Source organism: Nicotiana sylvestris, chromosome 8 (assembly GCF_000393655.2).
Source record: "Nicotiana sylvestris chromosome 8, ASM39365v2, whole genome shotgun sequence".
NCBI lineage: Eukaryota > Viridiplantae > Streptophyta > Magnoliopsida > Solanales > Solanaceae > Nicotiana > Nicotiana sylvestris.
In genome coordinates, this window is record NC_091064.1 from 169966748 (window position 1) to 169982208 (window position 15461).

General features: G+C 38.5%; 1 protein-coding gene across 4 annotated transcripts in view; it reads right to left on the bottom strand.

Moving 5' to 3' along the window:
• Positions 1-981: 981 nt before the first annotated feature.
• The window catches only part of LOC104233856 (K(+) efflux antiporter 4), a 36926-nt gene continuing 22446 nt past the window's right edge, over positions 982-15461 (bottom strand). The window contains exons 16-21 of one of the 4 annotated variants that reach the window (XR_011401550.1): positions 8154-8342; positions 7995-8072; positions 3722-3766; positions 2393-2482; positions 1928-2275; positions 982-1567 (exon numbers count right to left, since the gene is read on the bottom strand). Coding sequence is in view for 2 of the 4 variants with exons in the window: in XM_070153170.1 (XP_070009271.1) it covers positions 2189-2275; positions 2393-2482; positions 3722-3766; positions 7995-8072; positions 8154-8342 (489 nt within the window). In the remaining 2 variants the exon portion in view is untranslated. Of the gene's footprint in view, positions 1574-1685; positions 2276-2392; positions 2483-3721; positions 3767-7994; positions 8073-8153; positions 8343-15461 lie in introns of those variants that run through there. The other 3 variants (XR_011401549.1, XM_070153170.1, XM_070153171.1) reach the window with 3 other exon arrangements.

Sequence of the window (15461 nt, forward strand, 5' to 3'; positions counted from 1 at the left end):
GTGATTTCTTAAACACCCTTCTCCTCCTGTTAATCCAGGATTACCTTTGCTACAACCATCAGTATTAAGCTTGAATTCTCCCTCCAACAGGGATAATCTTTAAGAACGGTAGTGTTTCCAGATATTAAAGCTGGGAAGTGAAGGAAATTGAATGTTAACCAAGCTACTGATCATTTGTTGGATCTGACAGAGGAGCTTTTGTACATAAGACTTTCTCACCCCCATACCTCACTGCACACCTTCTTTTCCAAATTTCCCAAAACAAATGACCCTTGGATGATATTGAAAGATGAAAGGAAGACCTGCATTCTTAGGCTTAGAAAGCCGCCATCCAAACAGGTTTTGTCTCTGCCCAACTCCTAATACCACATGTGCTACCAAACATCAGCCATGTTCAATAGATTCAGTTTTTGGTGTCTTGCAACATAAACACTTGGAGGGGCCACTAAAACCAAATCTAATGGGAATCTATTATTTAGCATTCTAAGCATGAAGAATGAAATTTTAAAGGGCACACACAAGTCACTACTACAATTAGATTGTTACATTTGGCACAGAACTTCAGCACTAGAACCGTTTAAGAAAAATGTCGACTTAGATTTCTTTGGATTTTCCCCATCATACAGTTTTTCAATATCCCTCCAGGAGGAGAAGAAACAAATCTTCAATTTTTAGTATTGCTGGTACCGTAATTTGCAACACTTCAAATTGTAAAAGTAAAACTTGAATTGTCATTTACAGGTTTTTGGCTTTACAGTGTGAAACTACAATTCCTAGAGCACACAAGAGAATAAGAGACCGGATACTTTGTTTACTTAAACCTTGCATATTCTATCGAAATCTGAATACATACAGAAGTCGGTCAAAAGCACAAGAAAACAATAAATGACAAAGTAAACCATAGAACACAGATTGGCTATTTGCGCCACTGTTCTGATGATTCAGAATTACATGGAAAAACATGTCTGAAAGAAAACAATGTGGTCAACTTAACATCAATTTAAATATTCATAAAAGTTCAAACATTGACGAAGTCTGCATTCTAGCCTCAAAATAAATTCGATAAACACATACAACTATCAAAAGGAAAAAGAACATGAATTAACAAACCAAAGACCTCGACTCTGTGTACTATGTTCATCTAATCAAATGTGAGAACAGTAGCTTTCAAACTTTTAGTTAAATTTTGTTGCAACTGCAGCAGCTAGATTAGAGACTATGCAATTCTCAGTTCACAAGCATAAAGAATACAACCCCAGATATTGCCATTATAACCCTTGTGAGCTAAGAATGGATAGGAGTAGGACAACGAGGAGATAATGCACTTGACAGATAGTGTTGAGAATGGGAGGACTGCAAGTTGCACAATCTGCACTTACCATGCAAACTTGAGTACTGAACAATTTTTATGTATTTCCACAAACCTGAATACCACAGCATCAACCTTCCCAAAGCTATTACCAACTGGTCAAACCACCAACCACTGAAAATGGAAGATTACGATGACAGAACTGGCAAGCAAGCAAACCTTGCAAGATTCTGATTTTCCCTTTTTTGTCCTTTCTATCTGTTTCTGGCATGAGATAATAAGGTAATAGATGGCATGATCATCGGTAAAATGGTCCATGGATAAAGACTTAACAATATCCCACGTTACTACAGACAAAATTTCCGAGGAAAAGATATTCAAGAAGTAAAAACCACTATCATTTTCATAAAAGAAAAATAAAGGTTTGACATTTTATACATTTGACCTCATATCATAAAAACATGAACTATTACATTCTGGAAGCTACATGTGGAACATAAATTGAAATGGGAGTCTGGGAATTCATAGCAGTTTCAATTACATCACAAGCCAAAATCATTTCACATTGAGAAGGAACAAATAAGAAAGAATCAGGTCACTAGGAAAAATCTCTATTACCTTAGGTGAAAATGAAGCTTTGACTTGTTAGTTGAGTTTGCAGTTAGAACACCTCTGTATCCAGGTCTCTCCCATCTTCTGAGGCACCTGTGTCTTTGCCTTTCTCTAACTCAAGATATATAACAAGAATAACATATCAAATCCCTCGCATTAGGAAGAGGCAGGAAAAAACCGAGTCCACAACCTCTGCAGCACCATTCAGGCTGTGAAGTAGGAACACTTTTCCAAATAAAATAGCTCATCTAGACCTTCCTCACAAATTTAACCTTCGTGAATCAGATCCTTGGATATCAGTGCAATTCTTTGCTTAGCACTATCAGAGCGGAAGTTGTCACTTTTGAATACCAACTGAAAATGAGCAAGTCCAAGGGAACATTTAGTGAAAAGGAGACAATCAAGCAGCCTAAAATTGTGCTGATGGTGAATCTTTGTCCTAGTGTGTATGAGAATCAAGGGAGCAATTACCTCGCTTGGACTATCAGGTGGGAACCACCTAAGCAGCACACCAAGGTGAACTACAGCAGGTATAAGCTTGAAAAGCAATGGAGTAGTCACCTGCCGAAAGCTTTGTCATAACTCAGCTAGAAAAACAGAACTAAAGAAAGACAGCAAATAGAAAACAATTTATTCTTCATATGCCTTGGAAATGCCTTTGGACTTCTTATGCGGGACATGGATCAAATAATAAATATTCCTTTTTAGATGGTGTAAGGGCAGCTGCTCAAGTAAATAGTAATGAAATAACAGATGAGTTGTAGATGAGTCGGTCCGATCACCCCACCCATTCTACCCCGAAGAGTAACTAGGACCAATTTAGTCTTCTTGCTAGGTCACGCTCGTGGAAATGCAACTGCCCACAGCGGTGGATTTGGATTCGGAAGTCGATCTCATCGAGAACTTACAGCAGCTTGCCAAACAAAGGCTAAGAGAAAAAAGAACAGAGGTATGACTGGCATAATATCTACGATTGGATTCAGAAAAGTATAGGCCTCGGGCAATTTGCAACCCACAGCACAAGGTATTCTACCCAATAAGGCCTACATCATATATGTTTATGTGTAAATACAGGTACCATATATATATATACATATATTTTATATGAATATATGGTTTCATTTGGTTCTTTTTGTTCTAGCTCGAGCTGGATGATTAGATATTATCCTGCCCAGTTCCCTTCATTTAAAATAATACTTCTACTTTTCTCTCTCTCCCTCTCTTGCCCACACATGCTTCAACTCACGACAATGATTATGGGAAAAGGCTAAGAAGGCATTTGTGCAAATTCCAGCAAAAAGTGAAGTTATTATTTGAAAAATAGTTCTTCTAAAAAATTTTGGATTTGTTCTTCTTTTTTGCAAAAAGTTGGAATAAACTTTTTGAAGTGTTAGGAGCTGTTTTTCACCCCAAAAGTTCTTCCACTTACAAATTTAAAAAGTAAAAGAATTAAACTATTCAGCACATTTTCGACTTCCAAAAACTCTTTTTTTTCAAAAGTTGTTCAACATGTTGTTCAAACAGCTCCGAAATGATATAAAATGTTAGAGAAGGCGCAGCATCCTCGAGTCCAGAGGCATTCTCTCTGTAATTGGTACTGATGGACTGAGAATAAGCCTTCTCCGATAACAAGTAACTCAAACTCCAAAAAATAGAAGCAAATAGGAGGGAGAAAAAGAAGAGAAGATAACATGTGTTCCAGGTCCAAATAGCCAAAGATAATGACATAAATGGCTAAATCTGCGGCATCTATCGGTACAGAGACAATAGGGGACGATTAAAAAAGCCAAGAGCTCATACCAGACTGAGAGCTGTAGTCCCTAGAAGCAGCAAGTACAATTTTCCCTGAAAGTTGCAAGTATACATATATCCATCAATCAAAAGGACTCCTTTCAGATAGAAGTGCTGGGAAGCAAACTGGGAAACCAGTGGTAGGCAGTGAATGTGATGCAGTGTGAGGTTCTCATTTTATCCCATTGTTACAGTTGGTGTTAGATAATGAATGTAGACATAATCTTATGTAATATACATAGCTAGCATAATTATAGGGATTCACAGCAGATTTATAGGATTTCCTTTTGGATTCTTTTTATAGTTAAGGCTCTATGTACTTGTATATATACTTGTTATTTCTTGAATACAACATAAGAGAGATTTCTCTATTGTCTCTATACTTTACATGGTATCGGAGCAGGTTTACTGCTCGCCGGAGTTGAGTTGAATCCGCTGCCGAAAATTCCTTGGCCGGAAGCTAATCCGAGGTCTTTTTGACATTTCCAGTTGACTTGTGGTGGTTCTCTGATCATAGAACCACATTTTGGCAAAGAACAACCTCAGACCAGATCTTATTCTCACTTTGTTTGGTCAGGTTTGAGTTTGGTTTATTGGTTATTCGATTTCTTTAATTCTGTGGTATTTTTCTTGGAGGCTGCCTGTGTGAGAAGCTTGCATCTTTAATTTTGACTCAGTGTGGTGATCGATTAGTGACTTGATATTGTCTGTTGGGTCTTTCCTTATCAGAAACTTTGTTGGTCTCTAATTTTGTTTGAGTTGGGGACAAATTCGTTTGATTCTTTGATTTGGTTGAGTGGATTATTAAAGTTGAATCATGTTTAATAGATTGTTGATTTCGTATCTACCAGGATCTGTTTGAGTATCTTTTAGCTTCGGGGATCTCTATTAGTTTAATCAGTTTGTTATTGAAAGAAAAAAAAATGATGGTAAAGAATAATAATGCAACAACTCCTAGTCCAACAATCTTGGTTTCGGATGAGTTTCTAAAATTCCTTCAATATCATAAATCAGTTAAGGAATCTTCTTCAGTTAATGCCTTTGCTGGGTCAGATAAAACATGTCTTATCACCTCTTCCAATAAATGGGTGATCAATTCTGGTGCTACAAATCACATGATAGGTAATCCAAATATATTTTCTAGCTTTCGCTCACATAAAGCACCCTCTCCGGTTACTGTAGCTGATGGATCAACTTGTAGCAGTGTTGGATCTGGGACTGTTAAACCAACTTCCTCTATTACCCTGTCATCCGTATTAAGTCTACCAAACTTGGCCTTTTAACTTTATTTTTGTTAGTAAAATTACTAAAGATCTTAATTGTTATGTTGCATTCTTTCCCGATCATTGTTTGTTTTTAGATCTTAAAACGATGCAGGTTATTGGTAAAGGATATATATCTGGTGATCTCTACATTCTTGATGAATGGGAGCCACGGTCTGTTGCATGCTCTAGTATCGTATCTCCTTTTGAAGCACATTGTCGACTTGGACATCCCTCTTTGCCTTTGTTAAAGAAGCTTTGTCCTCAATTTCAGAATATTTCATCATTGGATTGTGAGTCGTGTCGATTTGCAAAACACCATCGCATCTCGTTAAGTCCAAGGGTTAATACGCGAGCTGAGTCAGCTTTTGAGTTGGTCCATTCTGATGTTTGGGGACCATGTCCGGTTGTTTCTGGGCATAAGTATTTTGTCACTTTTATAGATGATTTTTCTCGAATGACTTGGATTTACTTTATGAAGAGCCGCTCTGAAGTGTTTACTCATTTTTCTGCCTTTTGTGTTGAAGTCAAAACTCAATTCAATGCTTCAGTACGTACTCTAAGGAGTGATAACGCTAAAGAATACATGTCAGAGTTATTTCAGTCCTACATGAGACAACATGGTATATTACATCAGTCTTCATGTGTTGATACACCCTCTCAAAATGGAGTTGCTGAGAGGAAGAATTGGCATCTACTTGAGACAGCTCGAGCACTTTTGTTCCAAATGAAGATTCTTAAACAGTTCTGGGCTGATGCGGTTTCTACGGCTTGTTTTTTGATTAATCGCATGCCATCTAGTGTATTCGATGGTAATGTGCCTTATAGTGTTCTTTTTCCGAATAAGTCATTATTTCCGGTGGAACCTAAGGTGTTTGGAAGCACATGTTATGTTCGAGATGTTCGATCATCTCTTACCAAGTTGGATCCCAAGGCTGTGAAGTGTGTTTTCCTGGGCTATTCTCGCCTTCAGAAGGGGTATCGATGTTATTCTACTAAGCTTGGCAAATATTTAGTGTCAACTGATGTGGTATTTTCAGAGACTACACCATTCTTCTATGCACCTCCCATTTCTACAAGCTAGGGGGAGGAAGATGAGTGGCTAGTATATCAGGTTACCCGTACTTTGACAGAACAATCAGATGATACTCTTCGATCTCCCAGTTCTTCTATTGAGCACCAATCGACTATTATGCCTTCAGTACCTGCTCCAGCAAGACCTCCAATTGTTCAAGTTTATTCGCGGAGGCGAGAGACAAATGATACATGTCCCGCACCAGTTCCTGCATCATCTGATTCTTCTTTGCCTAATCCTCCAGATAACCTTGATCTTCCTATTGCTCTTCGCAAAGGTACACGTACTTGCAAATCGACATATTCTGTTGCTAACTTTGTTTCCTATGACCACTTATCCTCTACGTCTAGATCTATGATTGCTTCTCTAGACTCCATCTCCGTACCCAAAACAGTGAAGGAGGCTTTGAATCATCTCGGGTGGTCTGATGCAATGCTTGAGGAAATACATGTTTTAGAGGACAACCACACATGGGATTTGGTAGATTTACCAAAGGGAAAGAAACCAGTGGGATGCAAGTGGGTCTTTACAGTTAAAGTTAATCCAGATGGTTCTGTGGCAAAACTTAAGGCCAGACTTGTGGCGGAAGGGTATGCTCAGACTTATGGGGTGGATTATTCTGACACATTCTCCCCGGTTGCCAAACTCACTTCTGTCCGCTTATTTATTTCTCTAGCTGCGTCCGAGAATTGGCCTTTACATTAGTTAGATATCAAGAATGCGTTCCTTCATGGTGATTTTCAGGAGGAAGTGTATATGGAGCAACCACCCGGTTTTGTTGCTCAGGGGGAGTATGGGAAAGTCTGTCATTTGAAGAAGTCCTTGTATGGCTTGAAGCAGAGTTCACGAGCTTGGTTTGGCAAGTTCAGTGAGGTAGTTCAGGAGTTTGGGTTGAAAATGAGCAAGTGCAGAAACTGGAAAGTTGGCAGCTAAACCTTGCAGTATTCCAATGGTTCCTAATGTGCATCTTATGAAAGATGATGGTGATCCTTTTGACGATCCAGAGAGATACAGGAGGTTAGTTGGGAAATTAAACTATCTTACTGTGATTCGTCCAGATATTGCTTTTGCGGTAAGTGTTGTTAGCCAATTCATGTCTGCACCAAGGGTCAAACATTGGGCAGCGTTGGAACAGATTTTGTGTTACTTGAAAGGAGCTCCTGGACTTGGCATATTATATAGCAATCACAATCATACTCGTATTGAGTGTTTTGCAGATGCTGACTGGGCTGGATCGAAAATTGATAGAAGATATACTACAGGTTATTGTGTCTTTGTTGGAGGAAACTTGGTATCATGGAAGAGTAAGAAGCAAAGTGTTGTATCTCGATCTAGTGCAGAATCCGAGTATAGAGCTATGTCACAGTCTACATGTGAGATTATGTGGATACATCATTTGTTGACTGAAATTGGGTTAGAGCATCCAATACCAGCAAAACTTTGGTGTGACAATCAAGCTGCCCTCCATATTGCGTCAAATCCGGTGTATCATGAAAGAACTAAGCATATTGAGGTTGACTGCCATTTTATTCGTGAGAAGATTCAGGAGAACTTGATCTCCACTGGCTACGTGAAGACAGGAGAGCAACCGGCTGATTTGTTCACAAAGGCGTTGAATGGAATTCGAGTTGATTACCTTTGTAACAAGTTGGGCATGATCAATATCTATGCTCCAGCTTGAGGGGGAGTGTTAGATAATGAATGTAGACATAATCTGAATGTAGACATAATCGTATGTAATATACATAGCTAGCATAATTATAGGGATTCACAGCAGATTTATAGGATTTCCTTTTTGATTCTTTCCATAGTTAAGGCTCTATGTACTTGTATATATACTTGTTATTTCTTGAATACAACATAAGAGAGATTTCTCTATTGTCTCTATACTTTAGAGATAGCAATCAGAAAATCTTATCACATTGAGAACAATAGTATCAATTACCTCAACAAGATGGAGATTAGAAGCACGACTGAGCAGCACAAAAGCGAATTCTCCTATTTGTGCTAGAGACATGCCAACCTACAAAATGTCAGTCTCCTTAGTTAACAAGAGTTAGTTATCCAGCAAAAAGGTAAACTCAATACAGTAGCGGAGTCATACTAGCAGTGAAGTTTTGTTGTTGTAGCCAAAGGCCTTAACAACTGCAGAAGTCACAGCAGTTTTCACAATGACCACTAGTATCACTGATGCCAGTAGGATATCTACATGGTTCCAGAGGAAATGGACATGGATGAGCATCCCAATACTGGCAAGAAAAAGAGCTGCAAAGAAATTGCGTATGGGTTCAACCTGCACCAAAATAAACCTTAACCAAATGTTTCCAGCAGAGAATGGCAGAAACGTTACAAGTCTTGTCTCTGCACTAGAATGAACAACAAGAGACAACAAGAGAATGAGTCGTTTTCTTGTTTAAGTGGACCAATTACGTCCATACATACCAGACCTTTCACTTCTATTTGATGAATACACACCAACCTTTTCCAAATTGACAAGCTCAATCTTTAGCACTTTAATTTCATTTACAGGACTAAGGGAGCAGAAATCCCCATTTGGGGTCACTCACCCACCAAACACATTAAAAATTCAGAAAAAGGCAGGCCATAAACCGGAAGCTATTTTGGACCCAGAAATCAAAATACATTGCAGATTTGATGATGATAGTCGTGACTGTAATGTCTCCTTACTTATCAGAAGAAAAGTGAATTTGTATTCTAACTAAATACTCTGATTACTTTCTCAATGTATTCTCATAAGGAGGTGTTGAGATTTTTAAGCAAAAGAATAAGCTTAAAAGAGGGTGAATGGGAAATGGAGGGAAAATGAAATTTTTGAGTGAAATTTTAAGTTTCCCCTCTTGACAATGAGACATTATCCCATATTGGAAGAGGAAAAGGTTCTTGGTGGGTATATATACAATTGCTCTTCTTGTAACTCTTAAAGAGTTAAGAAGAAGACAAGTCTCGCGCCGTCGTCGTCGCTTGCTCGGCTCAACTTCAGCTTCGGCTTCGGATTTGGTCAAATGATCGATTGATCGATTAATTTTTTGGACTAAATTTATTTGTTAATAGTAAATATTAACGTAATATTATCCGTGTGTGTAACGGATATGTTCCAATCCGTGTATTTGTACCACCAATTCTATTAGCAGCCTAATGCATGCTCCATTAACAACCTAGTGCTCCTCCCACCATGGCCAAGTGCTCCAATAGCAGTCTAGTGCTTCAGCCACCATGGACAAATGGGTGGCAACAAGTCAGTCTCTTAATAGCTGACTGCACTATAAATATGTGCAGCAGCAGTTAGAGAAAAGAGACCGAAATAGAGAGCTACTGATCTCCTCTTCAGTTTGAACTCAACGTTGGCTATAAATTGCAGTCCTTCCTCTCAGAATTTCCATACGATTTCTGAGTTTCTCCTCCCTTGTTCTGCATTGTTTTTTTTTTAACTTCAAAGCGAGCAACCGTAAGTGTGATTTGCTACCGAACTTTATGTTCGCTGAAACACTGGGGTTTGTAGTATCACTACACCAGTAATCGGGGAATCGAGGGATCGAGGCTCATAGAATTAAAGCGGAATGCGGAATATTTATAGTAGGTAGATACAAAAGATTTAAGAAAACTTACAAGTTTTATTCAAACATGAAGATCAAACGTAAGAACGGGTTTTTACAGAGAGGGAGTGAGAAAACTTAAATAAGAAAATGGGCTAATTTTCTGATGCCCTAAACAATACAACTTGAGAGTCTTATATAGACCTCAGAGAATGATTGAGTTAATCTCAATCGTTTAGAATGAACGGTTATCTCTAAAGATTCCTTCTTTATTAAATTGTCTTCTTTTCTGGAGGGGCAAGGGTCATTGTCCTGAAGGGGCAAGTCTCTTTTAGTTGTTTTCGTCTGTATAGGCATAGGCTTGGGCTATCTCGTCCAGATCATCCATGTCACCATTTTTTCTGCTTTCTGCAGAAGACATAGCGGATGCTGCTTCTAACATAGCCTGTACTTGAACCGGGTCTGTTGATTCAATGTTGGCTAGTAATCTGAGTAGCTTCTTTTTTAACTCAATTTGGGAATTGTTCTTTATTAACCTGTTTGGGTAGTTTTTTGGCTTCTTTGGTTTCTGAAACCCATCCCTTTATTTTTGGGATTTTAACCAAATATTTAATTCGGTCTATTTGTTCAATTTCGAACGACAAACTAATTATGTAAGATATTCTTTTTGCTATATAATATTTACCTAATTTAATATGGTCTGGTAAGATAGAGATTTCGTTTTCTATTTGAAATTTCTCATAATGCATATGGAAACTTCTGGGCATTGTTTGCTCCGTTCCACCAAACGTTTTCCACCAGTCATAGAACCATCTTGGTATGACGGCCTTTTCTGCCTGTTCACTGTATTTGACAAACCATGTATGTGTCTTTGGGCGCAGGTATATGAAATTATACCATGCATCTAGATAGTCCTTGAAATTATAGGTCTAGGCCTATATTGTATTGATAGTGCAATCGGGGTGTGTAAATGGTCCATTCCCCATTCGAAAGGACTGATGATTTTGTTGAGGGTAAATCTTGAATATTTGATGCTATCAGAATCTTTATCATCAAACAGCGTATGCTCGATATTGATAGATCATGTGTCAGTGAGTATCAATTCGTAATACCTCCTTGTCTTTAGGGGGTCACTGGATTCAACATAATTCCTATTGGTGTAGGAGGGTCTTATTAGATCTGCTAGGTTAAGGTTTTCAAAACCTGTCTAATGCCAAAACCTTTACGGGTTCTTTCGAAATTATTTCAAATGTTTCCTTTTGGGAATCGGGTCTTTTACCTTCTGTTTTTGATGGCGTAGTTCGGGTTTACTGCTTGAACGTAAAACTCTGGGGTCTTCATTGCATAATCTTTGCTGATTAGCATTTTACTTGACTGACTTGTGGAGGCTTTCGATGAAGCTTTGCTGAAATGGACCTTCTTTTTTCGGGATAGATCCGAGGATTTTCAATGTAGAGGGCTTATTAATTGTGGGTACTCTCGGAGGAGTAACCATTATATTTAGAGGTGGTCTCACGGGTAAAGATGGGTAGTATTCAGCGAGTGCAAAATACCTGTTTTCTTTTTTAGGAGAGGCCCTAAATGGACCCTTTTGTTCTGGTCTCATTTTTTCCCTGTAGGAATTCTCTAGTTAGAAAATCTGGTAAAGAGTTTTCTTCTCCTTTTATAAATTCAATTTGAAAATCAAAACTAGATAATAATGCTTGCCATCTAGCAAAAATCTGTTTTGAAATTAGATTTTTAACATCCTTTTGTAATATCTCCTTAGCTGATTTACAATCAACTCGAAGTAAAAATTCTTTGTTTACTAAGTCATCTTGAAACTTTGTAATACATAGTACTATAGACAAAATTTCTTTTTTGACTGTACTATAATTTTTCTGAGCCGAGTTCCAAATTCCGAAAGTGAAACGAACTAATTGTTCAGAAGACTTTGTGGAGACTCTTTGTTTTAGAATACCACCGTACCCTTCCTCAGAAGCGTCAGTTTCGACTATCATGAATGCTTTAGGATTTGGAATACACAGACACAGAAGTTTTTGGACAATAGACTTGATTTTCTTAACAGGATTTGCGTTTCAACTTCATTTTTGTATTGCTTGAATGCATCTATTGCTCCATCTTTACTATTAAGTAAGTAAACAAAGCAATATCGAGTACTGTCGTCAATAAAAATTATGAAATACTTATTTCCACCTCGACATGGTATTGACTTCATGTCGCAAATATCTGTGTGAATTAAGTCTAAAGGATTTGAATTCCTTTCAACCGACTTATAAGGATGTTTAACATACTTAGATTCTACACATGTTTGACATTTTAATTTTTCGCATTCAAACTTAGGCAATACTTCCAAGTTAATCATTTTCCGCAAGGTTTTATAATTGACATGACCCAAACGTATATGCTATAAATCATTTGACTCAAGTAAGTAATAACAAGCTGAAATTTTATTATTATTTTCTACAATCATTACATTCAGCTTGAAAAGGCCCTCAGTATGGTAACATTTTCCTACAAACATTTCGTTCTTACTTATTACCACCTTGTCGGATACAAAAACACACTTAAAACCGTGCTTAACAAGAAGTCCAGTAGAGACTGAGTTCTTCCTAATTTCGGGAACATAAAGGACATTGTTCAAAGTCATGACCTTGCTAGAAGTCATTTTGAGAAATATCTTCTCATATCCTTCAATTTTTGCTGTTGCAGCATTTCCCATAGAAATCGTCTCTTCGGGCCCAGCAGGAGCATATGTAGAAAATGTTTTCCTAACAGCACAAACATGGCGAGTGGCTCCAGAATCAATCCACCACTCCTTAGAATTTCCTACCAGGTTGCATTCAGAAAGCTTAGCACACAAGTCAGCAATATCTTCATGTTTTTCAACCATGTTTGCTTGACCTTTCTTCTTGTCTTTCTTTGGAGCACGACACTCTACAGATCTGTGTCCAGCTTTTCCACAGTTGTAGCAATTTCCGTTGAACCGCTTCTTGCTTGGGTTACTTCTCGGCCCAGAAGCGTGCTTCCTCTTTCTCTTAATTTGAGAAGTATCCTCAACAATATTTGCTCCCATTATTGTTGAGTTTCCACGACCTTTCTTTTGAGCTGCTTTGTTGTCCTCTTCGATTCTCAACCGAACAATGAGATTTTCAAGGGACATCTCCTTTCGTTTATGTTTCAAGTAGTTCTTGAAATCCTTCCACAAAGGAGGCAGCTTCTCAATCATTGCTGCAACTTGTAATGCTTCATTTATGACAAGATCTTCAGCAACGAGATCATGAATGATCACTTGTAATTCCTGGACTGGACTTGGGTAATAAAAGACTTGCTATCTACCATTTTGTAGTCCAAAAATTTTGCGGCAACGAATTTCTTCATCCAAGCATCTTCAGTTTTATATTTTCTTTCAAGCGCAATCCACAGTTCTTTTGACGTTTCCACGCCACAGTAGACGTTATACAGATTATCCTCCAGTCCGCTAAGAATATAATTCTTTCACAAAAAATCAGAATGCTCCCACGCCTCAATCACAAGAAAACGTTCATTCTCTGGAGTTTCATCGAGCAAATCAGGAACATCTTCCTTGATGAACTTCTGTAGACATAAAGTAGTCAGGTAGATGAACATCTTCTGCTGCCAGCGCTTGAAATTAATCCCGGAAAAATTTTCGGGTTTTTCTGTCGGTGCCAACGCAGGTGTTCGGCTTGTCAATGTGTTGGCATCACCATTGGAACAGTTCGGTTTACGTTGTCATTCGTCATTTTTCTATAAAAGAATGACACAAACAAACGTTTAATAAACGTTTAAAACTGGAGTAAAAAATCACGTAGATTTTAATCTCCAACAAAACGCCACGAAGGCTTTAATCTCCAAAAATGGGAGTATACAAAACCACAAAGGTTTTAGTTTCCAGAACAGTAAGTATAACACAAATACAGAAATAAAAAATATTAAATTCCTTAAGCTTGTTATTCCTTGTTGCATTTGTAAATAATAATTCTGGAAAAAGTAAATTAGCGTATAAACGAAACAGTAGTTAATTCGAGCCCACTGAATTCATAGTGTTTCCTTAAGGAATTTAACCTCATCCTAGTACTCAAGGTTATGGATTATTTCCTCCCAAGATAGAACGAATTACACACTGGTGTAGTGGTACTTCAAACTCCAGTGTTTCAGCGAACACAAAGTTCGGAAGCAAATCACACTTGTGAGAAGGCACGGGAGAAAATATGATATATATTGATATATTGTGTGTGATGCAATACAAGAGGTGCTATTTATAGCTACTCTATACAAAGGGGATACTACTCCTATTCCAATGTGGGACAATTACATAGCTATCTCTAACACTCCCCCTCAAGCCGGAGCATATAAATCATATGTACCGAGCTTGTTACATATATAATCAATGCGAGGACTAGTGAGGGACTTGGTGAAAATATCTGCAAGTTGATCATTCGATCTCACAAACTTCGTAGTAATATCTCCTGAGAGTATCTTTTCTCTGACGAAGTGACAATCAATCTCAATGTGTTTAGTTCTCTCATGAAACACCGGATTTGATGCAATATGAAGTGCAGCTTGATTATCGCACACAAGTTCCATCCGACTGATTTCACCAAATTTCAACTCCTTGAGCAATTGTTTGGTCCAGACTAGTTCACATGTTGCCATAGCCATTGCTCGGTATTCTGCTTCTGCACTAGACCGAGCAACTACATTCTGTTTCTTACTTTTCCAGGACACCAAATTTCCTCCTACTAAAACACAATATCCAGACGTAGAACGTCTATCAGAAGGTGATCCTGCCCAATCAGCATCCGAGTACCCAACGATCTGCTCATGACCTCGATCCTCAAACAGTAATCCTTTACCTGGAGCCGATTTTATATACCGGATAATGCGGACAACTGCATCCCAATGACTATCACAGGGAGAATTCATAAACTGACTTACAACACTCACAGGATAAGAAATGTCGGGCCTAGTCACTGTGAGATAATTTAATTTACCAACCAGCCGCCTATAGCTTGCAGGATCGCTAAGCGGCTCCCCCTGTCCAGGCAGAAGTTTAGAATTCGGATCCATCGGCGTGTCAACAGGTCTGCAACCTGTCATCCCTGTTTCCTCAAGAATGTCTAACACATATTTCCTTTGAGAAATAACAATACCTGAGCTAGATTGAGCAACCTCAATACCTAGAAAGTACTTCAATCTGCCTAGATCCTTAGTTTGAAAGTGCTGGAAGAGATGTTGTTTCAGATTAGTAATACCATCCTGATCATTGCCCGTAATAACAATATCATCAACATAGACTACCAGATAAATACATAGACTTGAAGCAGAGTGGCAATAAAACACAGAGTGATCAGCTTCACTACGAGTCATGCCAAACTCCTGGATAACCGTGCTGAACTTACCAAACCAGGCTCGAGGAGACTGCTTTAGACCATAAAGTGACCGACGCAAGCGACATACAAGGCCACGAGACTCCCCCTGAGCAATAAAACCAGGTGGTTGCTCCATATAAACCTCATCCTCAAGATCACCATGAAGAAAGGCATTCTTAATGTCCAACTGATAGAGGGGCCAATGACGAACTGCAGCCATGGATAGAAAAAGGCGAACTGATGCCACTTTAGCCACTGGAGAGAAGGTATCACTGTAATCTAGCCCAAATATTTGAGTGTATCCTTTGGCAACAAGACGTGCCTTAAGTCGATCAATCTGGCCATCGGGACCAACTTTGACTGCATAAACCCAACGACAACCAACGGTAGATTTACCTGAAGGAAGAGGAACAAGCTCCCATGTACCACTTGTATGTAAAGCAGACATCTCGTCACTCATAGCCT